A 25,981-nucleotide genomic window follows, 5' to 3' on the forward strand; every position below is an offset into this window, starting at 1 on the left:
AAAACCTTTTTTGGATGCTTTAGGAGCATAGACACTCAGCTGTGGCTTTGGTGAGGTCTTTTGTAGCTTGGCTTCCTTAGGGCCTGGTGCTCTCTTGAGATGTCTTCCTCAGAATCCTCCACCACTGCTTCCTATTCCCTCTGGGAGAAGGGTGGGGACTTGCTGTCAGAACCTCCTGGTTAGCTTGAAAGAGAGAAGAGCTGATTAGAAACCCTGTTTTCTTCCCAGGGTGCTCAGGACCCACTTTATCATGGGGATTGGGGGGGCGTGATGGACACTTGTGGTCCACAAGCCTCCCCTCTTTGTTCTGCAGGGGTCCTCCAGGACTTACCTCCCTAGTTGAATGGTCCCGAACCTCTCTGCTCTACTGCAGGGTTTCTGGTCCAAATTTTCCTTTTTGAAGCTGTGGCTGCCTTGGAGGGCAGGGAACTATACCTGCTTGTCTGACTTGCAGCCTTCGGACCTAATGCAGTTAGGGATGGAAGGCTGGGCATATCTCACCATGTTCTAAGCCTGTGAAGGCTGCCTCACAAATAGAGCACTGCTTGGATTTAACCTGGTGCTTTTTTGGTTGCTCTCCCATGCCTGTAAAGGACAAAGGAGCCAGCAGAGAGACACTACAGCAGAGGCTCAGAGAGAGTTAAGCCCCCAAAAAGTTAACTGATCCAGGGAGGAGAAAGAATGCTGAGGAGGGAGAACACTGCTCCCCACTGCCCAAAAACAGGGCAGAAAAAATTAAAATAGAAGGAAAAGAGGTGAGAGCAAAAGAAACCACCATTGTCTACCTTCTCCTGCAGAGTTAGAAAATCTGGCAGCAAGTAGGAGCAGACTGTACAATGCCAAAATGCTTATCTTCAGAGACAGAAATCGGCTTGATGTCCAGAATTGTGGGAGACACCGGGCTGCAGAAGAACCCTTTTCCAATAAATTTTGGTGGAACAGGTTTGATTGACCCCAGGGTTAGGAATTATATTTTCTATCTCAAATGATTCTCATGAGAGGGGTCCCTGAAGAGGGAGGGAGGAAGAAGTTGGGGGTGGGTGGGGAGGAGCACACTGGATGGAGTAACCTGTAGAAACTATCTTCAGAATTCACCTGTCTGAGGTGATGAGCTCCCAGGAAGGTAGGAAATGGAAGACAATCCCAATGGGGGGAGTGGTAAGGGGGGAAATACACGCAGTGTAGGATGAGGAGCAGGACAGAGTTTGTAACCCTGGACCAAAGGTTCGAAAACCAGTTCTTTTAAGAATGTTGCTGACTGGAAGGCTATTGTAAGGACAGCCCTTTTTCTTCATTATCCTGGCTTCTTTCTCGGGGGCTCGGCCATTCTGGGTAAGACCGTTGAGCCATCTGCAATTTACCGTACTTTCTCTCTTTGCCACAAGCGTACACATGCCCAGAGATCATAATGTCGCCCAAGAATCTTTAAGAGAACAAAGAGACCCTGGCTTCACTCAACGACTTGGGTCCTTCAAAAGAAGGACCTTAACTGTGTTTTCTACCTCCGGAGGCAGACCAGAGGATTGCAGCCAAGAAACTTCTGTAGCCATGGAATGTTGCAGCTATATCAGCGGCATTGAGTCAGGCCGGGAAAGATTTCTTGCTGATTGTCTGGCCTTCTGTTAGGAGGGCTTGAAATTGTTCCCTCTGATCATGTGGCAGGAGTTCAATAAAAGATGAAAACTTGCAATAGTTTGTAAAATTGTCTTCTGCTATCAGGGCTTGGTAATTAGCTACTCTGAACGGCAGTGAAGCAGAGTAGCTCTTGTATCCCAGAAGGTCCAGTCTTTTGAGCTCTTTGTTGGATGGTGTTGGGCAGAACCTGTTATCTGTTCCATTTAATAACTGCCTCTATGAACCAGGGAGTGGGGTTCAGAATGGGATGTGAAAAAAATTATTCTGAACCTTTGGCTGGGAAGTAGCATTTTCTGTCAGCCCATCATCACAAGGTGGTATAGTAATTGGAGTTTGCCACACAGACGTCAGCTGAACAAGGTGGGCAAGGTAATTTTGCCTGCAGCAGATGTATGAAGAATGTCCAACAGGGAATGTTGGTATTCTGGTGTCTCCTATAATGGAATATGCAGGGTTTCTGCCACGGAAAGGTCCTGAATGGCCTTGAAATCATAAGCACAAGATAGTGGGGGAGGCAAAATAAGAGAAGGGGGTTACACTCCCTCCCCCCACAAAAAAGCACAAACAGTGCTAAAAAAACAAAAAGAAAGAATATACGGAGAAAAGAAAGGATTATTGTGAGAGAGGTAGCAAACTGCATAGCTAGCTAACAGACACAGCAATGTTCCACCTCAAGCCATAGGTGGTTGAGAAGGAACTGGAGTGGCAGTGGGTCTGCCTCCGAGCTATATACCCCCATACCAGAGCATGGAAGTGTCTGGGGTGCAGGCATGGATCCATGGACACTGCTGACAAATCACTGATCAACAGCAAATGTGTGTTTGCACCTCCTGTCCTGGAGAACCCATAGAGACACTACTCAAAGAAGAATAAAAGTTACTCAGTTCCTAAGAGCCTTTTAAATAGTGTGGCATTTCCTTTTTTCCCTGAACTGACAAGGTTGTCCATGAGTTCAGAGAAGACCTATTTCTGTAAAAATATCAATCCTAATTTGATTCTGTAATACCAACTCATTTTTTTAAATAGAGAAATTAAGTTGTACTACTACCAGTATTTGTACCAATTTCACTGCAGAAAAATTTAAAAGCCACATACACCAATTTTTAAACACTGCTTTAGTGTGATCAAAATCTAATGTGTTCCTGTCCCCAAGTAAATATATTTTGCTTACATGCTTCCAAATACACTTATTAGACAGGTCAATTTGTTACATACCTGATTCCAAACATACAGTGAACATAGTTAAATAAAGCTCTTCTCAACATGGTTGTGTCAACATCTTCGTGTGTAGCCATAGTGTTGTAGGTTAGATTGTAGACCATCCGAAACTTCTCATCCAGGAGATGCCCAATATCAGAATAGAGCCTGTTCACAAGGGAGAAGCCATGATTTTCCCAGGTATAGTCCTGTAAGAGCACAAAGAAATACACCAGCGATGCATAAATATGCAAATAGTGCCTTCCCACCTGATCCTCCCTCTGGTTTCTTCCCCAGTTGAAGATCTTGTTCTCTGTTTTGTCTCTCATTCTGCTTTATTAATTCCCCTGCGCGTCCGTCCGTCCCCACCTCCAAAGGGGGTATTTTAATCAATAAGTTTTCCCCGGTCAGTTCTGCTTTAGTCCTTAGGTCCTGCAGATTTGGTTCAGACTGGAAAATATTCACACTGATATTATTCAGAGACTGCTGCTTTGGAAAGCTATGAGCCAGAGTGGAAGCACGGGGATGTGCTGTTCCTTAGAGACATGACTTCACTCTTGCACCAAGGACGGAGGAAAAGAGTTAGCAGTTTGAGAAACGCTGCCAGCTGTGCCTGCGCAGCAACACCTTCACAGGCTACGACTTCAAACATAACCTCTTTGGGCAGGGATTAGCTTATCCTACGTTCATAAAGTGGCTAGCGCAATGAGGTCTTGCTCCATCACTGGGGGCCTCTGGATGCTTCTGTAATAAAATTGTTACAATAGAAGATATGATTTGGGTAAAAGGTCTCACATTCTACCACCACTCAGCTAGGAAACAGTTAAACAAGTTAGCTATTCTGGAGAAGGTGAAACTTTTGAAGTTGGAAGTCAGTAACTGAAAATCCTTGCCTGAACGCAGAGACATTTCAGTTTCAGTGCAACCTTCCATAAAGCTCTTCTGAAGCAGTGCTGTACATGTCTAACATTGTCTCAAGTCAATGACAATTGTCAGCCTTCTCTCAGAGGAGCCTTCTAAAAGTTCATAGAAAGGTCAGCAGTATCTTTGATCTCAGACACAAACTTTGCCTTATCCTTGTCCACAATACACCCCCAAGGTGGTGTTTGCGTCACCTTCCAAAACATGGTTTATTGCAGCATGAATTCATCCTGATCAGCATAGACTGTTGTAAATCTAAGGGCTTGTCAACACAGGGAGTTATTCAAGAATAGCTACTGTGCTTTAAATTCACACCCTACTTTAATCCAAATTAACTTGCAAGTGTAGACTAGCCCTAAGTATGTCTGCTGACAGGAATCGTGACTCCTTTGCTTTACCAAGGAATTTTTTTACACCTATTTTGGTTTGTCTACACCTATTTTGGTTTGTTTGGCTCTGACATGGTTCAAGATTTTCCCATAACTTGCAGTTTATTAATATTAGATTCCCAGGAGATCAAACTGACTTTAGTCAGTGATCTATTCTAAACACCTAGAGCTGTCCCTATGTTTTTTTTAAAAATTTGTATTGCAATAGTGCATAGGAGTCCTATTCGTGGATTAGGGCCCCACAGTGCTAGGCACTGCATGGACATAACAAAAAGATGTCCGTTACATACACTTGTTCTGCTAACACAACAGAAGACCTAATACCCTGGCCTGAGGTTTACAATTAATAGAGGGTGGGCTAGTCACCCAACTGAAGCGATGGAAGACGCTTCATTTGAGATATTTAACAGTTGACTGAACAAAATGCTACAAATATAAAAATATACCATAATGAGCAGTTATCTACCTGGGCTATGTCTACACTTAACACACTTAACAGCTGCAGCACTGCACTTCAGTAGAAACACACACTACAGCGACTGGATGGGTTCTCCCATTGCTGTAGGTAATCCACCCCCCTGCAAGGTGGTAGCTAGGTTGAAAGAATTCTTCCATTGATCTAGCACTGTCTACACCAGGGCTTAGGCTGGTTTAACTATGTGTCTCAAGACTGTGGCTTTTTCACTCCCCCCGAGGGATTTAGCAATGGCAATCTAACTTTTCAGTGTAGACCAGCTCTTGATCCTCTACTTGGACCTGGACATTTAACATGGATGTCCTTCTTCTACTACATCTTATTTTTCCAGTAAAGAGAGACTTAGGGCATGTCTGCATGAACACTTGCTGCAAAGCAAGCTGGGGCATAAATCTACAGTACACCAAAGGGCACCAGGGAACTTTTAGCGTGCAGCAGCACAGTCCATACAGAGAGCTAGAGCAAGGTATGCTGGTGTGCTATAGATTTGTGCCCCAGCTTTCTGCACAGCAAGTGGTCATGCAGACCTGCCCTTAAAATGTTGGGGTTAATTTATTTTAAAAAATAAGTGCATTTAAGTACCTGAGCTCGGAATGTTGGCAGATGTTCTTCTCCCCGCCTGGCAAAGTCTTTGTACCCAAAACCAGGATCTTCGATATAGCGGGAGACATCCGACGTGGAAACCATTTCATCATCAAATGCTGAGAAGGACAGCAAAATGCTGTGTTTAAGACAGATAAGTATGGAGGCCGTTGTAGCCTTCTGATCCTCTCCCTCAACAAAGACTACAAGGCGTGCTGAACACAATATTTAAAGTTTGCAACTAATTCTGTGTACAAAGAAGAGGATAACATGTTGGTGTAGGAAGAGTATTAGGAGAATTTCAATCAATTTCCGTTCAGTTTATGATATTACGCTTGTGTACATTTGTCAATATAATTCATAGTAATTTGCTTGATTTACTTCGCACCAGTGTTTCAATTTTTTATTCTTAATTTTGCAAGTAAATATTTAAATTTATTTTTACACTTCTCCCTTTTTCAGAGATTTTCTAAAACCCTTCATTGAAACAATGGGCAAGATGTTTTTAAACAGATTGCAGGGTGGTATGAGGGAGTGAGGTTAGTAACAAGAAATCCAGAGAAGAGGAAGAGAGGAAGACTGCAATAGTAAAGGTTTGAGATGACCTGGGAGTGGATCAGTAATTTATTTGTTAGAATAGGGAGGAAAAGTTCAATTTTGGAGACGAAGAAAGAAAGGTTAGGACCTTAATCATAGCTTGGTTGAGGGGATAGATATCGAAGATGACCCTAATGCTGCCTAGAGTGTTAGGAAGAATTAAGGTGTCACTCAATTAACGGGGAATGGAGATAGCACAGGACTTGGGAGAAAAGGCAAGTTCAGTTTTGAATTTACAGCAGGCTATATAAGACTGAAAGGAGTGTCTTACAGTACTGCTTATAACAAAAAACCTTAAGTTACAACACACAACTGTAGTTCATAAAAAGAAAAGGAGTAGTTGTGGCACCTTAGAGACTAACCAATTTATTTGAGCATGAGCTTTCGTGAGCTACAGCTCACTTCATCGGATGCATACTGTGGAAACGGCAGAAGACATTATATACACAGAGACCATGAAACAATACCTCCTCCCACCCCACTCTCCTGCTGGTAATAGCTTATCTAAAGTGATCATCAAGTTGGGCCATTTCCAGCACAAATCCAGGTTTTCTCACCCTCCACCCCCCCCCCCCCCACAAACTTACTCTCCTGCTGGTAATAGCCCGTCCAAAGTGACCACTCTCTTTAAAATGTGTATGATAATCAAGGTGGGCCATTTCCAGCACAAATCCAGGTTCTCTCACCCCCCCACCCCCCTCCAAAAACCACACACACAAACTCACTCTCCTGCTGGTAATCGCTCATCCAAAGCGACCACTCTCCCTACAATGTGCATGATAATCAAGGTGGGTCATTTCCAGCATAAAACCAAGTTTAACCAGAACGTCGGGGGGGGGGGGGGGTAGAAAAAAACAAGGGGAAATAGGCTACCTTGCATAATGACTTAGCCACTCCCAGTCTCTATTTAAGCCTAAATTAATAGTATCCAATTTGCAAATGAATTCCAATTCAGCAGTTTCTCGCTAGAGTCTGGATTTGAAGTTTTTTTGTTGTAAGATAGCGACCTTCATGTCTGTGATTGCGTGACCAGAGAGATTGAAGTGTTCTCCGACTGGTTTATGAATGTTATAATTCTTGACATCTGATTTGTGTCCATTTATTCTTTTACGTAGAGATTGTCCAGTTTGACCAATGTACATGGCAGAGGAGCATTGCTGGCACATGATGGCATATATCACATTGGTGGATGTGCAGGTGAACGAGCCTCTGATAGCGTGGCTGATGTTATTAGGCCCTGTGATGGTGTCCCCTGAATAGATATGTGGGCACAGTTGGCAACGGGCTTTGTTGCAAGGATAGGTTCCTGGCTTAGTGGTTCTGTTGTGTGGTATGTGGTTGTTGGTGAGTATTTGTTCATGTTTTTCTTACTATATACAAACTAGCAAAGTGTTAAGAGAGCACATGCCATATAACAAAACACTTGTGAGCTGTGGTAAGCAGTCATACAAACTTAATGAGGGGCAAGGGGCAATTAACTAAACTAACACTAACCAAATATAGTAAAGAAAAAAGAAACACTAAATATGTACATGGACAAGTGTTCTCACAGACAAGTGATGAGCACAGAGGAACAAGGATTCCGACCATGTGGCAGTAAGAGGGAACTGAAAGGGGCATCATCCCGCACAGCCTCATAACTTTGCCTGCACCACGAGGCTACGTACAATTGCCCGTGAGGGCCAATGAACATTGCTGCAAAACCTTCCAGCTCCAGCACATGGCGTACATGCACACCCGTGTTTGGAATACATATAGGGACCATCATTCGAAGAAGAACTAAATCATACAAGACCAGGCTTGTAGATACCAATTCAAAATTATATGAAAGCAGTGAACTCTACAGTTCATCAAGATCCAGGCTGAACTTATGCCAAGAGTTACAGTAACTATGCATCTCTGAAGAGCTCCAACAATGTGTTACTAAATGAGGACAGGTTCTCTAGCAGGAATCAATTTATCTCCACCGAACAAACAGGTGGCTTGATTGTGTAACTACCTTTACAGGAGTTGATTACCACATAGCTGACTGCATTTGACCCTGATATTAAATCTTGGCTCACTTCCACATGAACTGACAGAAAAATTGCCAGATATCCACTGTTCACACTTAAAACAAAAACAAAACAAAAAAAAGTTCATTTAAGAATCACAGGGATGCTTTATCTTCTCTCTGGCTCATTAACTAATCAAGACATAACTGTGTAGGAAGAAACTTGCATGGCACCTGCCATAGGTTATCACCCCTGAAGATTATTTCAAGTTAGATTTAATTCTCATTGGTTTACAGCTTGTATTTTCCCATTTGCTGCTTCCTGCAACTATAAGATTTAAACTCTAGCATTAGAGTGTTTTAGAAAACTATGGGAGTCTCACAGATCAGTACCTATGAAGTACCCTTTGAAAAAAGAAAAAGTTAACCTAAGAAGCATAGCATCTCTAGCAGTCTTCTCTTACTACAGTTCCCAAGAAATACCAATACAGTACACCCTTGCCATAATGAACCTCTAGGGATCCAAGCCATTTGTTCGTTATAGACAGCGGTTTGTTATAGTGGAAGAGCCCTGCTGGGGCTGTGGTGGAGGGATCCAGAGACCAGGTTCGCTTTAGCCCAAGGTTTGTAATTGTGAAGGATGTTATAGTGAGCATCTACCGTACCACACTGTGACGGTCTGTACCGTTATGTTCACCCCTTTTACAGAAACTACGGTGTTAGGATATAGACATTCAGACCTGTCTGCAAAGGCCTGTACTTTAAGAATTTAGGTGTATTCTTATCACTTGGCTAGTTAGAGGTATAAAAGAAAGAATCAAAATCACTGTCTGCCAGTGTAAGGTCCTTCTCTTACTGTGACAGTCTGAGGCCCTGTTCTTATAAGGCCTTTGGCTAAGCAACAGAGGCAGCCATAAGGTGGGAAGTGACTGGTCACATCTTCACATTCCAAACTAGTCATATTGAAAGAAGGTGCTACTGGGCTGCTAGGAATAAACTCCTGTCCTGATAATGCCTGTCACCTCCAGAGAAAGGGAAGTGCCTAGAAGACGTAAAAGGAAACTTAGTTTGAAAGCATCCTGTCTGGCAAGAACTCACTTATCAATAGCTGGGATGTAAAATCCTCACTTCTGTATTGTTTTGTCATTATAGTTCCCACTTTGCTATTGTTTGTCTGTATAATCTCTGTCTGGTTCTGTGATTGTTTCTGTCTGCTGTATAATTAATTTTGCTGGGTGTAAACTAATTAAGATGGTGGCATATAATTGGTTACATAATCATGTTACAATATGTTAGGATTGGTTAGTTAAATTTCAGGAAAATGATGGTTAAGGTATAGCTAAGCAGAACTCAAGTTTTACTATATAGTCTGCACTCAATCAGGAAGTGAGTGGGTGGGTGTGGGGAGGGGAAATGAGAACAGGGAATGGGGGTGGGGAAATTGGAATCATGTTTGGCTAAGGGGGGAAATGGGAACAAGGACACAGGTGTAAGGCTCTGTGGTGTCAGAGCTGGGAAGGGGGACACTAAGGAAGGAAACTGGAATCATGCTTGCTGGAAGTTCACCGCAATAAACATCGAATTGTTTGCACCTTTGGACTTCGGGTATTGTTGCTCTCTGTTCATCCGAGAAGGACCAGGGAAAGAAGTGAGTGAAGGAATAAGCCCCCTAACATACGGGGATGTGAGTGATTGCTGGACCCAGACTAGGAAAGAGTCTAGTCTGTAAATGAAGCTTATTGGAACATCTCTGAGGGTAAGATTTACCTGCATTTAGTTTAGACTTGCGTGTTTTTGTTTTATTTTGCTTGGTAAATTTACTTTGTTCTGTCTGTTATTACTTCGAACTACTTAAATCCTACTTTTTATACTTAATAAAATCACTTTTTGCTTATTAAATTAACCCAGAGCACGTAATTAATACCCGGGGGAGCAAGCAGCTGTGCATCTCTCTCCATCAGTGTTATAGAGGACAAAAATTTATGAGTTTACTGTGTATAAACTTTATACAGAGTAAAACGGATTTATTTGGGGGTTTGGATCCCATTGGGAGCACTTCTTAAGTGGTTTTCAGTTAAACCTGCAGCTTCTGGGGGACGTGGTTCAGACCTGGGTCTGTGTTTGCAGCAGGCTAGTGTGTCTGGCTCAACAAGACAGGGTACTGAAGTCACAAGCTGGCAGGGAAAACGTGTTCAGAGGTAGTCTCAGAACATCAGGTGGCAGTTCACAGGGGGTTTCCGTGATCCAACCCATCACAGGTATCATTTGAAAACTCAATTTGCTGATAATTGTCCAAGTAAATTATATGGCAACATTGTAATAAAGTTATAAAATTCTACTGTATGACATTACTGAGGCATGTTCCAAAGTTCAGAAAAGCAGGCACAAACCAGTTCCTTAGAGACAAAAGGCAAACTGATGCCTCAGCCAGGTGTGAACAAAATCAAATGGACTATCACCTGGTTAAAGCAGCCATTCTCTGGCAGGAAAAGAGGGTGCGAGCAAGAAATTTACACCTTGGAAAAGGAACAGCTGGTGGTTCCTACCCACAGACTTTCTGTCTCTTGAACCTCAGCTGGAGATCATTCTCAAACAGGAGGAAAATGTATGAGAGTGGGAAACAAACACCAAGTGACTCCTCCCTTTCTCTCTGCCCACGGCATTCAGAACACCTGAAGTACAAGGAAAGACGCATTGGACTGGGGAGAGGGGTCCTAGCTTGTATTGTGCAAGAGAGGGCTGGGCAATACAAGCAGCACATTTCTGGGGACAAGTCTACGACTGGGAATTTGCTGGTGTTGCTCTGCAATATAATTCAGGAGTGGCTGGCTACAGCATTCACAATACAGCTGGGAGTAATCTACATGCTGGAGGTTGTGTTGTTAGCAGTCCAGGACTGGTTGCTCTCACAGTGAAGCAGTGTAAAAGGCACCCCAGGTTGGAGAATTGAGGGGACACAGCTGTTCAACAGTCCAGATTGTATGCTGGATAATGTCACACATGTTATACTCCTGGGGGAATTCTGTACCACTGTGCACACACATATTCCATGTGCCATGAATATTTTTAATTTTTTCGCAGAAATTAGCTTCTGCTGAAAAATTGATGCAATTCCATCTTTTGCCCACTAGAGGGTACTGTGGTGCTAGAACACAGCAGCTGCTCCAGGCAAGCCCCAACCAGCTAGGGAAGAGAAAGAGCCTGCCTTTTTCCACAGTGCCTGTTGGGCCAGGTCAAGAGTCAGAGGATACAGAGAGACAGCCAGCATGCGGCTGCAGGGAGGATTTCAGACAGGGGCTCATAAGGGCTAGTGGGAGAGGACAGACTGGGGCAGGGGCTGAATGGGAATGGAGGTGCAGGGCCACAGAGTGGAGGGAGGTGCAGGGCCACATGGGCATAGTGGAAGAGGTGCAGGGCTACAGGGGGAAAGGGGATGGCTGAGTGGGGGCATGGAGACACATGGGAACAGAGGGTGCACGGACATATGGGGATGGGGTGTTGTCATAAATATAAAGGGAAGGGTAAACACCTTTAAAATCCCTCCTGGCCAGAGGAAAAATCCTTCACCTGTAAAGGGTTAAAAAGCTAGGATAATTTTGCTGGCACCTGACCAAAATGACCAACGAGGAGACAAGATACTTTCAAAGCTGGGGGGGGGGGGAGAGAAGAGAAACAAAGGGTGTGTGTGTGTGTGAGAGAGAGAGAGAGATGCATTTGCCGGGAACAGAAAGGAATGGAGTCTTAGAACTTAGTAAGTAATCTAGCTGGATATGCGTTAGATTCTGTTTGTTTAAATGGCTGAGAAAATAAACTGTGCTGAATGGAATGGATATTCCTGTTTTTGTGTCATTTTGTAACTTAAGGTTTTGCCTAGAGGGATTGTCTGTGTTTTGAATCTAATTACCCTGTAAGGTATTTACCATCCTGATTTTACAGAGGTGATTCTTTTACTTTTTCTTCTATTAAAATTCTTCTTCTAAGAACCTGATTGCTTTTTCATTGTTCTTAAGATCCAAGGGTTTGGGTCTGTGTTCACCTATGCAAATTGGTGAGGATTTTTATCAAGTCTTCACCAGGAAAGGGGGTGTAGGGTTTGGGGAGGATTTTGTGGGGGAAGACGTTTCCAAGCGGGCTCTTCCCAGTTATCTATCTATTTATCTGTTAGACGCTTGGTGGCGGCAGCAATAAAGTCCAAGGGAAAAAGGAAAATAGTTTGTACCTTGGGGAAATTTTAACCTAAGCTGGTAAAAATAAGCTTAGGAGGTTTTCATGCAGGTCCCCACATCTGTACCCTAGAGTTCAGAGTGGGGAAGGAACCTTGACAGGTGTCTGAGTGGGGGTGGAGGGACACATGTGAACAAGGGGTGCAAGGACACATGGGGCACAGAGACACAGAAGCAGATGTGCCTGATTGAATGGGAGAGACTAGGGGTCAGCTAGGGTCTGCACAGGTACACTCCCTAACAATCCTTCCCTGCCCCCTGCAAAAAACCTGTTCCATATTTTTCCCACCCATACACAACCCTTCAAGTTCATACCCAGTCTCCTTCCCAGCAATTACTTCCTTCTCCTTCAGCTCCTCCGTTACTCCTGACTCCCCCAAGCCTCTGCATTGCTTCTGAGAGGTCCAAAAAATATGGTTCTGTTCTGTAGTTTAAATGAATTATTACTTAAAGAGCTCTGTATTAAATATGCCTAGTAAGGAATCTATTTGTCAAAAAACGTTTCCTGAATCCTTTTTGTTGTCCATATTGTTACAGCCATACTTACTGACAGGTATTTTGAAATAAAATTACCAAAAAAATTGAAACTGATGTGATTATATTGTGTTATTTTGACAAATAAAATATGTGGAATTTTAAAATTGTGTGCAGAATTTTTTGGTGCAGAATTTTTAGGCGCAGAATTCTCCCATGAGTAATGTGAAACAGACTTCAGCTATTCCTTGTCTATGGATGAAACTATTATTCTCAGGAGTTTAAAAGAGAAACATAGCAAAGCAGACTCCCCAATTCTGAATTTTGAAGGATAATTTAGAAATAAATTAAAAATGTTTTATGAAACCTTCATCACAATACAGGAAAGGGCTATAGGATAACAAAACAACACCTCAAAAATAGATAATTTCAATCCATCCCCTTTCCCCCTCTCCCTGAGATTGTCCCTTCAGGAGAAGGTTGAAGCTCAATGATGGAGTAATGTAGGGAAGTCTGTGCTGCCACACTCTGTCTTATACTTATTTCTTGAACAGAATTTTTTTCCTTCTAAGACTATTAGCAAGGGACTTTCCAGAAACACTATTTGAAAATGTGACAGAAGTCTGCTATTCAAAAATCCTATTAAGGAATGAACCGGGATTTAAAGATAGGCATCACTATGAAAAAGCAGTTTCTCCTGAAGTTGTGTGCAAGTTTCTTACTGACAAAAGAAGACTAATTTCTAGTAACAATGAGGATTAATATATTTGAGAACAAGAAATCTGAATCAGACAGGCAGTGACACATGAGCCAGCCTTACTACCCTGTGAAAATCCAGATCAGTATAACTGCTAAAGTCCACTAATTGGATTGCACTGTAGAATTTTAGTTATAATGGAGCAGAGAAAGAAGGGGAGCAGAGAGGGTGAAGTACCTCCAGTAACTACTAGAAGACTCTCTTTCTTCTCCTTTTCAAAGCGAGTTGCCATTTCTTCCTGTGAGGCCTCCTCTTCCTCCTTTTCTTCTTGCAGCCTCTTCATTCTTTCCATTAAGGCCTCCAGCTCACTCAAAGAATCTGCAATCTGGAAAAAACCAAAAAGAAACCCAAAAACCAACCATGATATTTTGGCAAATTAAAAAGTAAATGGCATCATAGCTGTCTAGGAGTAAAAGCTCAAATTAAATATTCTCAAAAGTGATCTCTATCCTTGAAAACACAGCATATGGTACATATACTTTGAGTACATTATAGGTGATGCATCTTTGAAAGTCTTTCACAAAGGGTATGTCTATGCTGCAATGTAAGCCCAGGGTTAGTGGGACTCGAGTCAGCTGACCCTTGTTAGAGAACCCTGGGCTTGAGCATCTACACTAATTCTAATTGTATGTTAAGAATTTTGTAACCCAGGCTCAAAACTGTGGTTCTGATGTCCACACTGCAGCATGCTGATCCAAGTCAAACCAACTAGATTCCAAATCATTCGCCCAGAATCCCTAGTACCCTCCCAAAACATGGCTGCTCTAGCCCTTTGACTGTGATGCACTGTCAGAAAATTTTATTGCCCATGCTGCACATTAAAAGTAAGTTTGAATAGCCTGCCAACATAGCCAGCCAGAGAGACATTTTGAGATGTAGGCCCCCAGCTACCAGGGGCAGGGTGGATGTGCCTTCTGAAAAACTTCTTGCTTGCGTTTTCACTCCTGTGTCAAGAAACAGGCGGAGCTTGTCTGAGGCACTGGTGGACGTTTTAGCAGCTTTTTCTGATCTACCAAAAGGACCTAACAGGTTTCATGATGGAGCAAGTAGGAGGTGGTGGCAGAGAAGTATCCAGGCACGGCAGACGCTGCTCAGTACAATCAGCAGAGTCACTGATGCCCCCTACATAATCCGGCGCATGCCCACAAGCAGAGATTGGTGGGATCATGTAGTCATGCAGACCTGGGATGTCAAGCAGTGGGTCCAGAAGTTTTTCATGAAGAAAGCAACATTTTGGAGCTTTGTGAGCAGCTTGCTCTGACTCACCAGCGTAAAGAGACACACGAGGGCACCCTTGCCTATCCAGAAGCAGGTTGCCATAACTGTCTGGAAGCTGGCTACCCCAGACCGCTACAGGTTTGTTGTCAACCAGTTTGGTGTTAGAAAGTTAACTGTGGGTAAAGTGAGTTTTCTGAGGCAATCAGGCACGTGGTTTGCCACAAAGTGGCAGGCATTAAAGGTATTCCGGAGGTAATTGTTAGCTTTGAGAGAATGAGGTTTCCAAACTGTGCTGGGGCCATTGATGGACTCATGTGCCCATAGTTTGCCCTCCTCAAGGAGCACGAGCACCTACACTGCAAAGGTAGTACTGCAAAGGGTACTACTACATTGTTATGCAGGCCCTCATGGACCATGGAGGCTGATTTCATGAATGTCATAAGGGGCTGCACTGGAAAAGTTAATGAAGAAAAGTTTTTCATAGCTTGAGAGTCTATATTCATGGACAGGATGGCACACTATTCCCTAAATGACACTGTATTAAACAGTTATTGTCCACACCGTTATTCTGGGGCACTCTGCGTCTCACCCCCCCCCCCCAACACACACACCCCTTTTGCCTTGGTTTATGAAACCATACCCTGATTTCAGAGGCCCTGGCAAAAGGAGGTTTCGTTACACTCAGCAGGTGCAGAATGGTTGTAGAATGTGGGTAGAACCTGCTTTTAGCAGGTTAAATCCCATTGGAGATCTTTACAGATCTGTTTGGATGCCAGTGTCATCAGTGCTGTCCGCATTACTGCGGCTTGCTATGCCGTTCACAATCTTTGTGAAGCCAGAAGTGAGCCGTTTCACCCTGAATGGATCTATGATGGGCTCAGGTGTGGCTTCCGTCTCCTCCAGGTTTGCTGCATGTTTTGCAAAAGGCTTGTTCTGTTGGGCCTCCATTGCAACCACAGAAGGCTCTCTGATGGTGTGTTTGCAGCTCCATGATTAGAAGACAATGGAAGAGTAAATGCAGACTCACTGAGTTGCTGCTGTATGCTGGGGAGGCTGGCTTCCATTTTCAACTGAGTCAACTAAAGATTGTTGGCAGAGAGAGGATTAAGGAAATTAGCCCATGGGATTGTGGAATACTTCTGGCAGACACCCAGAACAAGAGTTAAGTGAGGCCACAAAGCAATAGGGCTCGGACCCTGAGTCCCGATGTGATTTAGGCTTGTTCCCTGAAGCCCTAGGTCTTAGCCCTGGGTTTGTGCGATGTGTGTAGATGAAGGTGTGGGGTTAGACTTGAGCCTGCACTTACACTGCAGTGTAGACATACCTAAAACGTTATAAGGAAAAGCAGTGAAAAGGGACGGACCCGGTAGCCCTATTCAAGGCTATCAGACTACTTTATTGCAGCAGGGGTAATTGAGAAATGCAGACATTGTTCGAAAGAGGAAACTGTATCCATAAATGTATGTTGCAACATTCTGAAGGTTCAGAAAAATTCACTTATCCCTGAATAAACATTGACATGTACTCCAGAAGACAGTTTTAAATATTAAAATTGACTTTTCTGGTTTTACTGCTGCTGACAGCTGTCTTACTAACGAGTCATATTGTCTATGATACCAGCAATACAGGAGCCCAACCTAGGAGAGTAAATCAATATTCTATTCTATTTTAATGTTTTATTAACCCAAACTAGTTGCTTATACATATAAAGATAAAAATATTACAAGGAAGAACCGCATATTAGAACTACATCTTGTAGTGACAAAAAAGGATTCAGATATGCATAACCTAAATCTGTTATTCTCTCTCCTTTCAATCTCTTACTTGTGAAAAGTTATTTTATTTTGTTAGCAGTGAACTTAAGAACTACTAATTAAATTGCACGAAGGGTCTCCCCACCCCCAAAAAATAGTCTAGCACATCAACCTGTAGTACAATTTAAGGCTTCCTTTTCAAAGCATTGCAAAATTAGATTTGTAATAAACACCAGGTTTACACAATATAACTAACTAGAGATCAAAATTCTTTCTGCTGGTTGGTTCAGGGAGGAAAAAAAAGGTTGTTTGAAAAAAGTTTATTGATCCTGGAAGTAAGTACTTGGTGTTAGGATATAGATATTCAGGCCTGTCTCTAAAGGCCTACACTCTAAGAATTTAGGTGTATTCTTATCACTTAGCTAGTTATAGAGGTATAAAAGAAAGAATCAAAATCACTGTCTGCCGGCATAAGGGCCTTCTCTTACTGTGACAGTCTGAGGCCTTGTTCTTAGGCAGCCATAAGCTGGGAAGTGAACGGTCACATCCTCACATTCCAACCTAGTCACATTGAAATAAGGTGCTACTGGGCTGTTAGGAATACAATCCTGTCCTGATAATGCCTATCACCTCCAGAGAAAGGAAAGTGCCTAGAAGATGTAAAAGGAAACTTAGTTTGATAGCATCCTGTCTGGCAAGAACTCACTTATCAATAAGCTGGGAAACCCTTATGTCTTTATAGATGTAGTTGTGAAATCCTCATTTCTGTGTTGTTCTATCATTGTAGTCCCCATTTCCCTATTGTTTGTCTGTATAATCTGTCTGGTTCTGTGATTGTTTCTGTCTGCTGTATAATTAATTTTGCCGGGTGTAAACTTATTAAGGTGGTGGGATATAATTGGTTAAATAATCATGTTACAATATGAAAAGGAGTACTTGTGGCACCTTAGAGACTAACCAATTTATTTGAGCATAAGCTTTCATGAGCTACAGCTCACCTCGGATGCATACCGTGGAAAGCGTAGAAGATCTTATTATATACACACAAAGCATGAAAAAATACTTCCTCCCACCCCACTCTCGATATGGATACAGACAGCAAGAGTCTGTATCCATATCGAGAGTGGGGTGGGAGGAAGTATTTTTTCATGCTTTGTGTGTATATAATAAGATCTTCTACACTTTCCACGGTATGCATCCGAGGAAGTGAGCTGTAGCTCACGAAAGCTTATGCTCAAATAAATTGGTTAGTCTCTAAGGTGCCACAAGTACTCCTTTTCTTTTTGCGAATACAGACTAACACGGCTGTTACTCTGAAACCTGTCATGTTACAATATGTTAGGATTGGTCAGTTAAATTTCAGGAAAATGATTGGTTAAGGTATAGCTAAGCAGAACTCAAGTTTTACTATATAGTCTGCAGTTAATCAGGAAATAAGGGGGGGGAAATGGGAACAGGGAATGAGGGTGGGGAAATTGGAATCATGTTTGCTAAGGGGGGGGAATGGGAACAAGGACACAGGTGTAAGGCTCTGGTGTCAGAGCTGGGAAGGAGGTACACTAAGAAAGGAAACTGGAATTATGCTTGCTGGAAGTTCACCCCAATAAAACATTGAATTGTTTGCACCTTTGGACTTCAGGTATTGTTGCTCTCTGTTCATGCGAGAAGGACCAGGGAAGGAAGTGGGTGAAGGAATAAGCCCCCTAACAAAAAGTGTTTCAAACATTAGCCTGTTTTGAGATCATTGACTTTAAATAGATCACAATTCTGATTACCATGTTGCAATTTTTTCCATTTTGATTGCAGCACCCTCTATTTCATGAGCCTCCGGAGCTCAAACAGTGATTTATACTATTTAAAAGTTAGGGCTTCTGGCTTTCTAAGAAAAAGAAGCCTTAATCTACCCCAGTAATTCAGGAGATCAGCTATTAAAAATCACTTTGCAACTGAAGCTTGTAATCAGAATTATGTGATTTTGAATCTGATATATTGCAAACTGTCAGGGCTAAAATCTTATATGCCACCAGAACCCTAGCATTCCAACAGTATATACAAAACAAACAAAATTTAGGCTTAAATAGGAAAGAGTGGAAAAAACCTAATACAAAACAGAAGCAAGCAAAAGAATACTCTTGCAACACTAACCCCAAAGTTGCTACTTGTGAGGGATGCATTCTCTATGTTGTTGTCGTTGGCAAGATCACAGACACAGAATTTGTTGACTGCTATAAGTCTGAACCCATTAGAGGTATCTGGATCTCTCTCTGGATTAATGCCACTACCAAATACAAAACTTGCCAAGGCATGATAGTGTGCCAATAGGACCACAGCATGTACCAATTCAGGAAGAGACCAATTATTTTCTCCAGTCTTGACAAGTTTCTGAAATGAGAACAAAATAGAGAGTGAGTAAATATATGAGCTCTAGAGACCAAGATAGAAAGTGTATGAGAATGTATATGGATGGGATAGCTCTGACTCCCAGCCTCCAAAAATGATTTTTCTTTCATCCCAAACCACCCCCAACCAAATAACAGCGCATATTCTGTCCTATTTTCTACTTACAATTATTCGTGTTAATTCCCATCTTTGGGGAGGGATACAATTATTTAATATCCCAATATCTTCAGAATGTCTACTAAATATGTAGATTTCTCATTTAATAATGAAATTATAAAACAAAAATATTAAGCCGAAGTAGATTTGCATATTATTTAGCACTTTTCATTAATAACATTACACTGCTAATCTAGATATATTTTGATGGGTACCTGAATATGTTCTTTTGTGATCAGCCAGGGTTGGTGTGCAAGAAGTTTGTTTATTTCATTCAAATTTTTCAGTCTTTGTGGGATATATTCCAAACCATTCAACCATTCTGCAATCCCTCCAGTCTTCAGAAACTCATCAACATGCATATTTACTATGTAGGAACACTGATGTCTGGCAGCAGCCTAAAGTAGTTAAAACAGTCAGGAAGAGGTATTACAAGGGCAGCAGATTTAGATATGTCTATGTAACACCAACAAACCCCAGTCGGCGGTGGGCAGGATCGAACCTCGGCCCTCTGGAGCTAAATGCATGAGCCTCTACTGCAGGGGTGGGCAAACTTTTTGGCCTGAGGGCCACATCTGGGTATGGAAATTGTATGGCGGGCCATGAATGCTCATGAAATTGGGGGTTGAGGTGTGGGAAAGGGTGAGGGCTCTGGCTGGGGGTGGGGGCACTGGGGCCAAAATGAGGAGTTCAGGGTGCGAGAGGGGACTCTGGACTGGGGCAGGGGATTGGGACGTGCAGGGAGGGAAGTCAGGGGTGCAAGGTTTGGGCAGCGCTTACCTCAAGCAGCTCCCGGAAACAGCAGCATGTTCCCTCCTCCAGCTCCTACATGGAGACTCGACCAGGTGGCTCTGTGCACTGCCCCATCCATGGGTACTGCCCCCGCAGCTCCCACTGACCACAGTTCCAATTACGGCAGGAAATTGGGGTGTGGGGGCAGCGTGCTCAGCCCCCTGGTTGCCCCTACGCATAGGAGGGGTGTGTGTGTGTGGGGGGGAACATGATGCTGCTTCTGGGAGCCGCATGGAGTGGGGCAAGCCCCTGACCCTACTCCCTGGCAGGGGCTCAAGAGCCAGACTAAAACAACTAGAGGGCTGGATGTGGCCCCTGGGCCATAGTTTGCCCACCCCTGCTCTACTGCACGAGCTAAAAGCCACTTGACCCTTTGCTAAGGCTGTAGAGCAGACTCATTAATCTAAGTGGTCTTGGTGCCACTAGATGGGACAGAACACCACACCCAGGAGGTGTGTGGGTTACATCTACACTGCAAAAACACCCCAGCAGCAAGTCTCAGAGTCTGGAGGCCTGTCTACAGGTACAGTTCTGCAGCTATGCCACTGTAGCACTTTAGTGAAGACACTACTATGCCAACAGGAGAGCTTCTCTTGTCAGTATAGTTAATCCACCTGTGCAAGAGGCAGTAGTTATGTTGACAGGAGAACTTCTACATAGTGCTGTCTACACTGGGGACTAGGTCGGTATAACTACATTGCTCAGAGGTGTGGATTTTTCAAACCCCTGAGCAACGTAGTTATACGAATGTACGTTTGTAGTGCAGACCTGGCCTAAGTGAACTGACTCAGGCTTGCAGAGCTTGCACCATAGAAAGAAAGGAAGCCAAGTTGTTAAGGCAAGGTTATTTATAAACAAGGTTTGGGGTTTCTTTTTTTGGAGGGGCATTAAGGAGATAGGCAGGAAAATGTGTGTTAATGTAAGGATTCTTGGTACATACCATTATAGCAATGTAGTGCCTATAAGGCAAAGGAAGGGGCCCATCCATACGCAACATATAGAACTGGCTGCGGAGGAAAGACTCCAAGTACTGAGTATGTAAACTCATGACCTGTGTGATGTTGTCCAAGCGACCAGATGTTGAGTATTCTTCCACAAGAAGGTTAGTACGTTCATTCAAACCATTTGCTTGCATCACCTTAAGAGCGAAGTAGGCAATGTAAAACAGATAAACTAAGATAGACTTCCCCTCACTCAAGTAACCCCAGATACCTACATAATTCAATTGTGCATGCAAATCCCAACTTCTGTGGACTTTGGGATGTTTGTGCATATATATGTACAGAAAATGCTTAACAAAATTAAAGAATAAGAAATCTGCAAAGAAGCTGTACACTCAGTTTGTTACTTTGACAGGTTTCCATAAAAATGGAGTGAAGTTTTCTATAAATCCTTCTACAGGTCATATTCTCAGTTGGTGAAAGTCAGCATAGCTTCACTGAAGTCAATGTAACTATGCTGATATACCAACTGAGAATTCAGCCCCAAAATGTTACTTCAAAGTTAATATGGGGAGGAGCCGAGTTAGGTAACTAAACCAGAGAATAGGTCTGTCTGCCTGCCACTTCCCAATTTTATGTTTGTATAATTAAAGAGATCAAAAGCTAGTTTCTTTTAAAAGCTCGCATTATTTAAATACAGGAATTTAATGCTTTCTTTAAACTGTTCTTTACTAACCATTCCAGCCAACCCTGACCTTGGGCTACAAGATGAAATCATGTGGTAGAACGGTAGCTCTTGAAATGCAAGCCTTAACAAAAAGCATTAGCAGCTATTAGAGCAGTGTTTTATCACCAAAGAACGGCCATTCTAAACATGTTCATCTGTGGAAAAAAAGTTGCAAGAAAGGGACTAGAATACCAAGAGTTATTCTTTAACTCCCTATAACAGAACGTTAGGGTAGCTAGTTTATCATTACAAATACCATGACCTTCTTTTCTACTCCAACTGGTTTACCAGGAATTAAAAGATAAAATCCCTGCAACTATCGAACATAGCTCTGTTGTTGTTGAATTTGATTCCGTGACTACATCACCAACTAAAACAAGAATCTTGACCTGGCAAAGAGAAAAATATTTCTCAACAAATCAAGTTTTATTCTTAAGGAATAAAATATACACACATGAACAAGTTACTGCACCTTCTCTTTCTACCTCAAGGTTTCCTTGTTTTGGCTTGTAGAATCAGAAGGCAGAGGTAGAAGAGAATATTTTCAGTCATCTAGTTAACTAGTCCCATCACCTTTCCATGTATAATTGTTCCCTGCAATGCCTCTTTTTGTGCTTCGTACCAAGCAATGGGCCTTCCATCATTCTTCCTGGGAGGCTGTTCTGACCATCAGAAACTTTCTGTTTTTTCAGACTAACTGTCTGCACAGAAAAGCTACAGTGGCAAACCTGCAATGCTGTAGGGTAGACACTTGTTACAAGCGATAGAAAGCATTCTTCAAAAGCTGTAGTAAATTCCACTTCTCCAAGAGGCAGCATATAGGTGGACAGAAGAATGCTTCTGTCAACTTAGTGCTGTCTACCTTGAGATTCAGATCAGCTTAACGATGCATGTGAATTTTTCACACTCCTGAGCAATATCAGTAGGTGGACCTAAGTTTTAGTCAGAGACTAGGCCTAAATCTGTTCTTAATTTTATCCCAGTAGTCCTTGTTATACCCCTATACCAACTCTAATAATTCCTTTCTCCTTGGTGATTACACCCTTCAATTATTTATAGACGTACGTCCCCGTTAGTAGTCTCTTAGGAAAACTATCCACATGTGTCTCAATCTTTCCTTGCATGTTTCTTCCTCCAGTTCTGAGAATCTTTGCCAGTTTTCTCTACACCTCCTACAGCTTGTCAGCATCTTTCTTGTAAGGACGTACTCGGAACAGAAAACTGATTTCAGGTGCAGTTACATCACATCCCTGTGTGATATTAGTGGAAGCCTTTTCACTCTCACTCCCCTTTGCAACTTTGACTAGCAGTGACTCAGTCTGGTTTTTGCTGCCTTGATCTTTTCTCTGCAAGCCTCACTTTAACCTGAATCCTTGTTTACTTCTTCCCCACCTCTCCATTTCCAGTGCATGTTTTAAGATTTCTTTTTTGAGATTCAAATACTTGAGCAGGATTTCATGAGATTTAGTCTTTATAATGCTACTTATTGCTCATGGGTCTAATATATTATAGCCTTGGAAATTCATATTTTGGCATACACTATTAGACATGATCCCTAAACATAGCTACTAGAAATTACCCCTAAAACAGGGGGCAGATTCCCACTTACTTAATCCAGCAAGCCACATTAATATGCAATGAAAATAATTCTGTGACTTATTATCCATTCCCCATCTCAAGCCAGGTGACTCATGTCATTGGGAACATTCAGCACAAAATTTAAAAACTGCAGTATCGTTCATTTGATTATTGGACTGTCCCACAACAGCAAAACTAACCAAACATATCCCACTGTGGGCCATCAAAGATCCTAACTTGCTGGGCATGCAGCACAGGCTCCTATAAGCCAAAATGCCCACAAAAAAGACGGATGTTGCAGGGTGCCTAGAAATGAACAAATCTGAGTTCTGGCAGACTACAGGATGGGGAGCAAATTCCAGAGCCCAAGACCCCTCATGAGTCAGAAGCACTCTCCCTTTTAAAGTGCCTCTGCTGATCTTAACTGTGTACTGCTTGGGAACAGCATCATCTCAGGAACCATATCATCAACCATTTAGGGTTTTCTAGATTTAAAGTGTACACAATACCATTAAAAAGTCTTCAAAAGACAAAGCATAGTTAATACACACACATATCTTTCCCTAATAAAAATCAAGCCAGGGACTCATTCCAATATTCTTCTCTAATCCCCACAGACAGGATTCTGTGAATAATCAATACTTGTATCATCCTGAGTAATGGGTGGGGATCCTGCAATTTCTTTTCCTTCTGCCTAGAAGTGGAGAGCTATTCCAAGAAACACTACAGCCCAGTGTGACGCTATTGATGGAGACTGTGACCATATAGATCACTGTTGTAACCACTGTTATATATTTGCAGCAAATATTGTACAAAGATTGTCATGTGAGGTGTGCAGGACAAGGTTATAATTTGCTGGTTATGATTATGTTATCTGTATGCATGTATCATTTTTGTATTTATAGTTATAAGTATTGGCTCTATACTGTTTGTATTTCAAACTTGTGCTATGCTTCTGGGTGACACCCCAGACAATTTGGTGTCAGCACCACCTAGCCTGCTTGATAGCCCATTAAGGACCATCAGCTATACAACTGACCTATTGAGAGAAGGCAGACACACCTTGTGACTCAGCAAGGCATGCAGGGACATGCCTATGGACAGAACTCTACGATTTTTCCATGCCATGTGCTAGATTAGTTTGTCTTTGGAACAAAGAAAGCAGAAGCCACATGGCAAGAGACTATAAAAGGCTGCTGCAGCTCCTCCATTTTGTCTTCAGTCCTGCTTCTTACTTCTGGAGGAATCTTGCTACAAACTGAAGCTCTGAACAAAGAACTGAATGACCCATCCCAGCTGTGGACATAGGTGCTGACTTTTGATTTTGCCAGCGGGTGACCCATCCTGGCTCCGCCCCTTTTCCATGGCCCTGCCCCCACTCCACCTCTTCCTTCCCCTAGACCCCCCTGAATGCCTCCTTCTTGCCGACCCCCTCCCCTAAATGCCTCCCACCTGTTTAGTGCTCGCTCCCAGCCACACACTCAAAGCAGCTCTGTCTCCCCCCAGCCCCACCCCCTGCAGCCAGCCCAGAAACTGCCCACCCTGAGACAGAGAGAGAAATTGAATTCAACAGCCCAGCACAGAAATAGCCCATTCATTCATCCTGCTGTGTGGATGCTGTGCCACTCCAGCTCCTCCCAGTCTCCCAGACTGCAGCTCCCTCATATACTCTGCAACTTTTGTGGGAGGGGAACCCCTGGTGGGACCATGGCCAAAGGTGGGTGGGGGTTGCTTCCTCTACCGGACTTCAGCAGCCCAGCACCCTGAAGCAAGATGAGCTCAGGTGTCCCAAGGTGAAGCAAGGGAGTGTCTCCTGACTTGAAGCTGATACAGGGGGGTGAATGCAATGAAAGGAATTCCCTGGGAGCTGCGGGGGGATGGAGGTGAGGGGTGCGAATGGATGATGGATCCAGGGGAAGGAAATCAATCCTTCCTGACGCAGGGAGGGGATAAACTTCCTCTCTGGTAGGAAAAGCCCCTCAGGCAGGATTGACCTGGGTGTGGGGGAGGAGGAGACAGCATTGAGCTGGGCAAGCATTACTTTCCCAGGCATGAGAGCCGGCCCTGGAGAAGAGCCCACGGGGAGGATGCAGCTAGAACAGAGGTGGGCAAACTAAGGCCCGTGGGCCACATCCAGACCGTGGGACTGTCCTGCTGGCCCGTGAACTCCGGGCCGGGGAGGCTAGCCCCCTTCCCCTGCAGCTATGCCACTGCGCGGGCAGCACAGCTTGTGCCCGCCCACCTCCCAGGCTTTTCAATAGCCAGTCCTGCCACTCTGAGCGGCATGGTAAGGGTGTGGGGAGTGGGGTGGGGCTGCATAAGGGGCAGGAGGGGCAGTCAGGGGACAGTTGCATGGGATGGAGGTTGGGGGGTGGGGGGGGGACAGGACACTTAGGGGACAGGGGTGTGGATGGGATCGAGGCAGTCCAGGGACAGGGAGCAAGAGGAGTTGGATAGGGGAAAAGGAGCAAGGGGGGTTGGACGGGTCGAGGGTTTTGAGGGAGGCAGTCAGGGGATGGGAAGTGGGAGGGGGTGGATGGGGGTGGCGGCCAGGATGTTTGGGAAGGCACAGTCTTCCCTACCCAGCCCTCCATACAGTTTTGCAACTCTAATGTGACCCTTGGGCCAAAAAGTTTGCCCACCCCTGGACTAGAAGTAACGGTGGTGCGTTGCCCACTCCTGTCCCCCCACGCACAGGGGAAGGGATGCGGAGCCCCGGGACCTGGGTCAGAACTGTAGTGGTTGGTAGCTCCCAGAGCCTGCATGGGAGAGGTCCAGGCACAAGCAGGGTCCGGGTTGGGGGAGGCCACTCATTTGCACCTGGGGCTGTGGCTGAAGTGAAGCCCCTCTCACCTTTTGGCCATGGCTGGACGCACCCGGCTGGCTGGCTGGAGCATGGGGAGGGGGCAAGCTGCTGGCCCCAGACCAAGTTCACTCATCAGACACAAGGGCAAACTTTTATTAAAGGAGCCATGTCTTTTGGTTTGTCCCCGTGCCCAGCACTAAGGGGGTCCACAGCTGGTTTCTCCTGGCAGGAAGGAGAGCACAGGTCCTGGGGGAGACACCAGGGTGAGCTGAGAATAGCTGGCTTGGTCCTTGAGAAACCCCCCGGCCCATACTCCCCCAAGTAGCCCCATGGGGCCAGCCGAGAAGCTGCCCACCAGTCTCTTCC

The 25,981-nt window shown here is 43.8% G+C and overlaps 1 protein-coding gene across 2 annotated transcripts in view; it reads right to left on the reverse strand.

Moving 5' to 3' along the window:
* SESN3 (sestrin 3) overlaps positions 1–25,981 on the reverse strand; it is an 86,246-nt gene that overhangs the window by 14,571 nt on the left and 45,694 nt on the right. Inside the window, exons 3-8 of one of the 2 annotated variants that reach the window (XM_084624185.1) lie at positions 20,504–20,701; positions 18,987–19,169; positions 18,361–18,597; positions 13,421–13,568; positions 5,200–5,318; positions 2,851–3,041 (exon numbers count right to left, since the gene is read on the reverse strand). In XM_084624185.1, coding sequence (XP_084480311.1) covers positions 2,851–3,041; positions 5,200–5,318; positions 13,421–13,568; positions 18,361–18,597; positions 18,987–19,169; positions 20,504–20,701 — 1,076 coding nt within the window. The remainder of the gene's footprint in view (positions 1–2,850; positions 3,042–5,199; positions 5,319–13,420; positions 13,569–18,360; positions 18,598–18,986; positions 19,170–20,503; positions 20,702–25,981) is intronic. The other variant, XM_084624186.1, reaches the window with a different exon arrangement.

This window comes from Lepidochelys olivacea (assembly GCF_965140295.1).
Source record: "Lepidochelys olivacea isolate rLepOli2 genome assembly, chromosome: 1".
NCBI lineage: Eukaryota > Metazoa > Chordata > Testudines > Cheloniidae > Lepidochelys > Lepidochelys olivacea.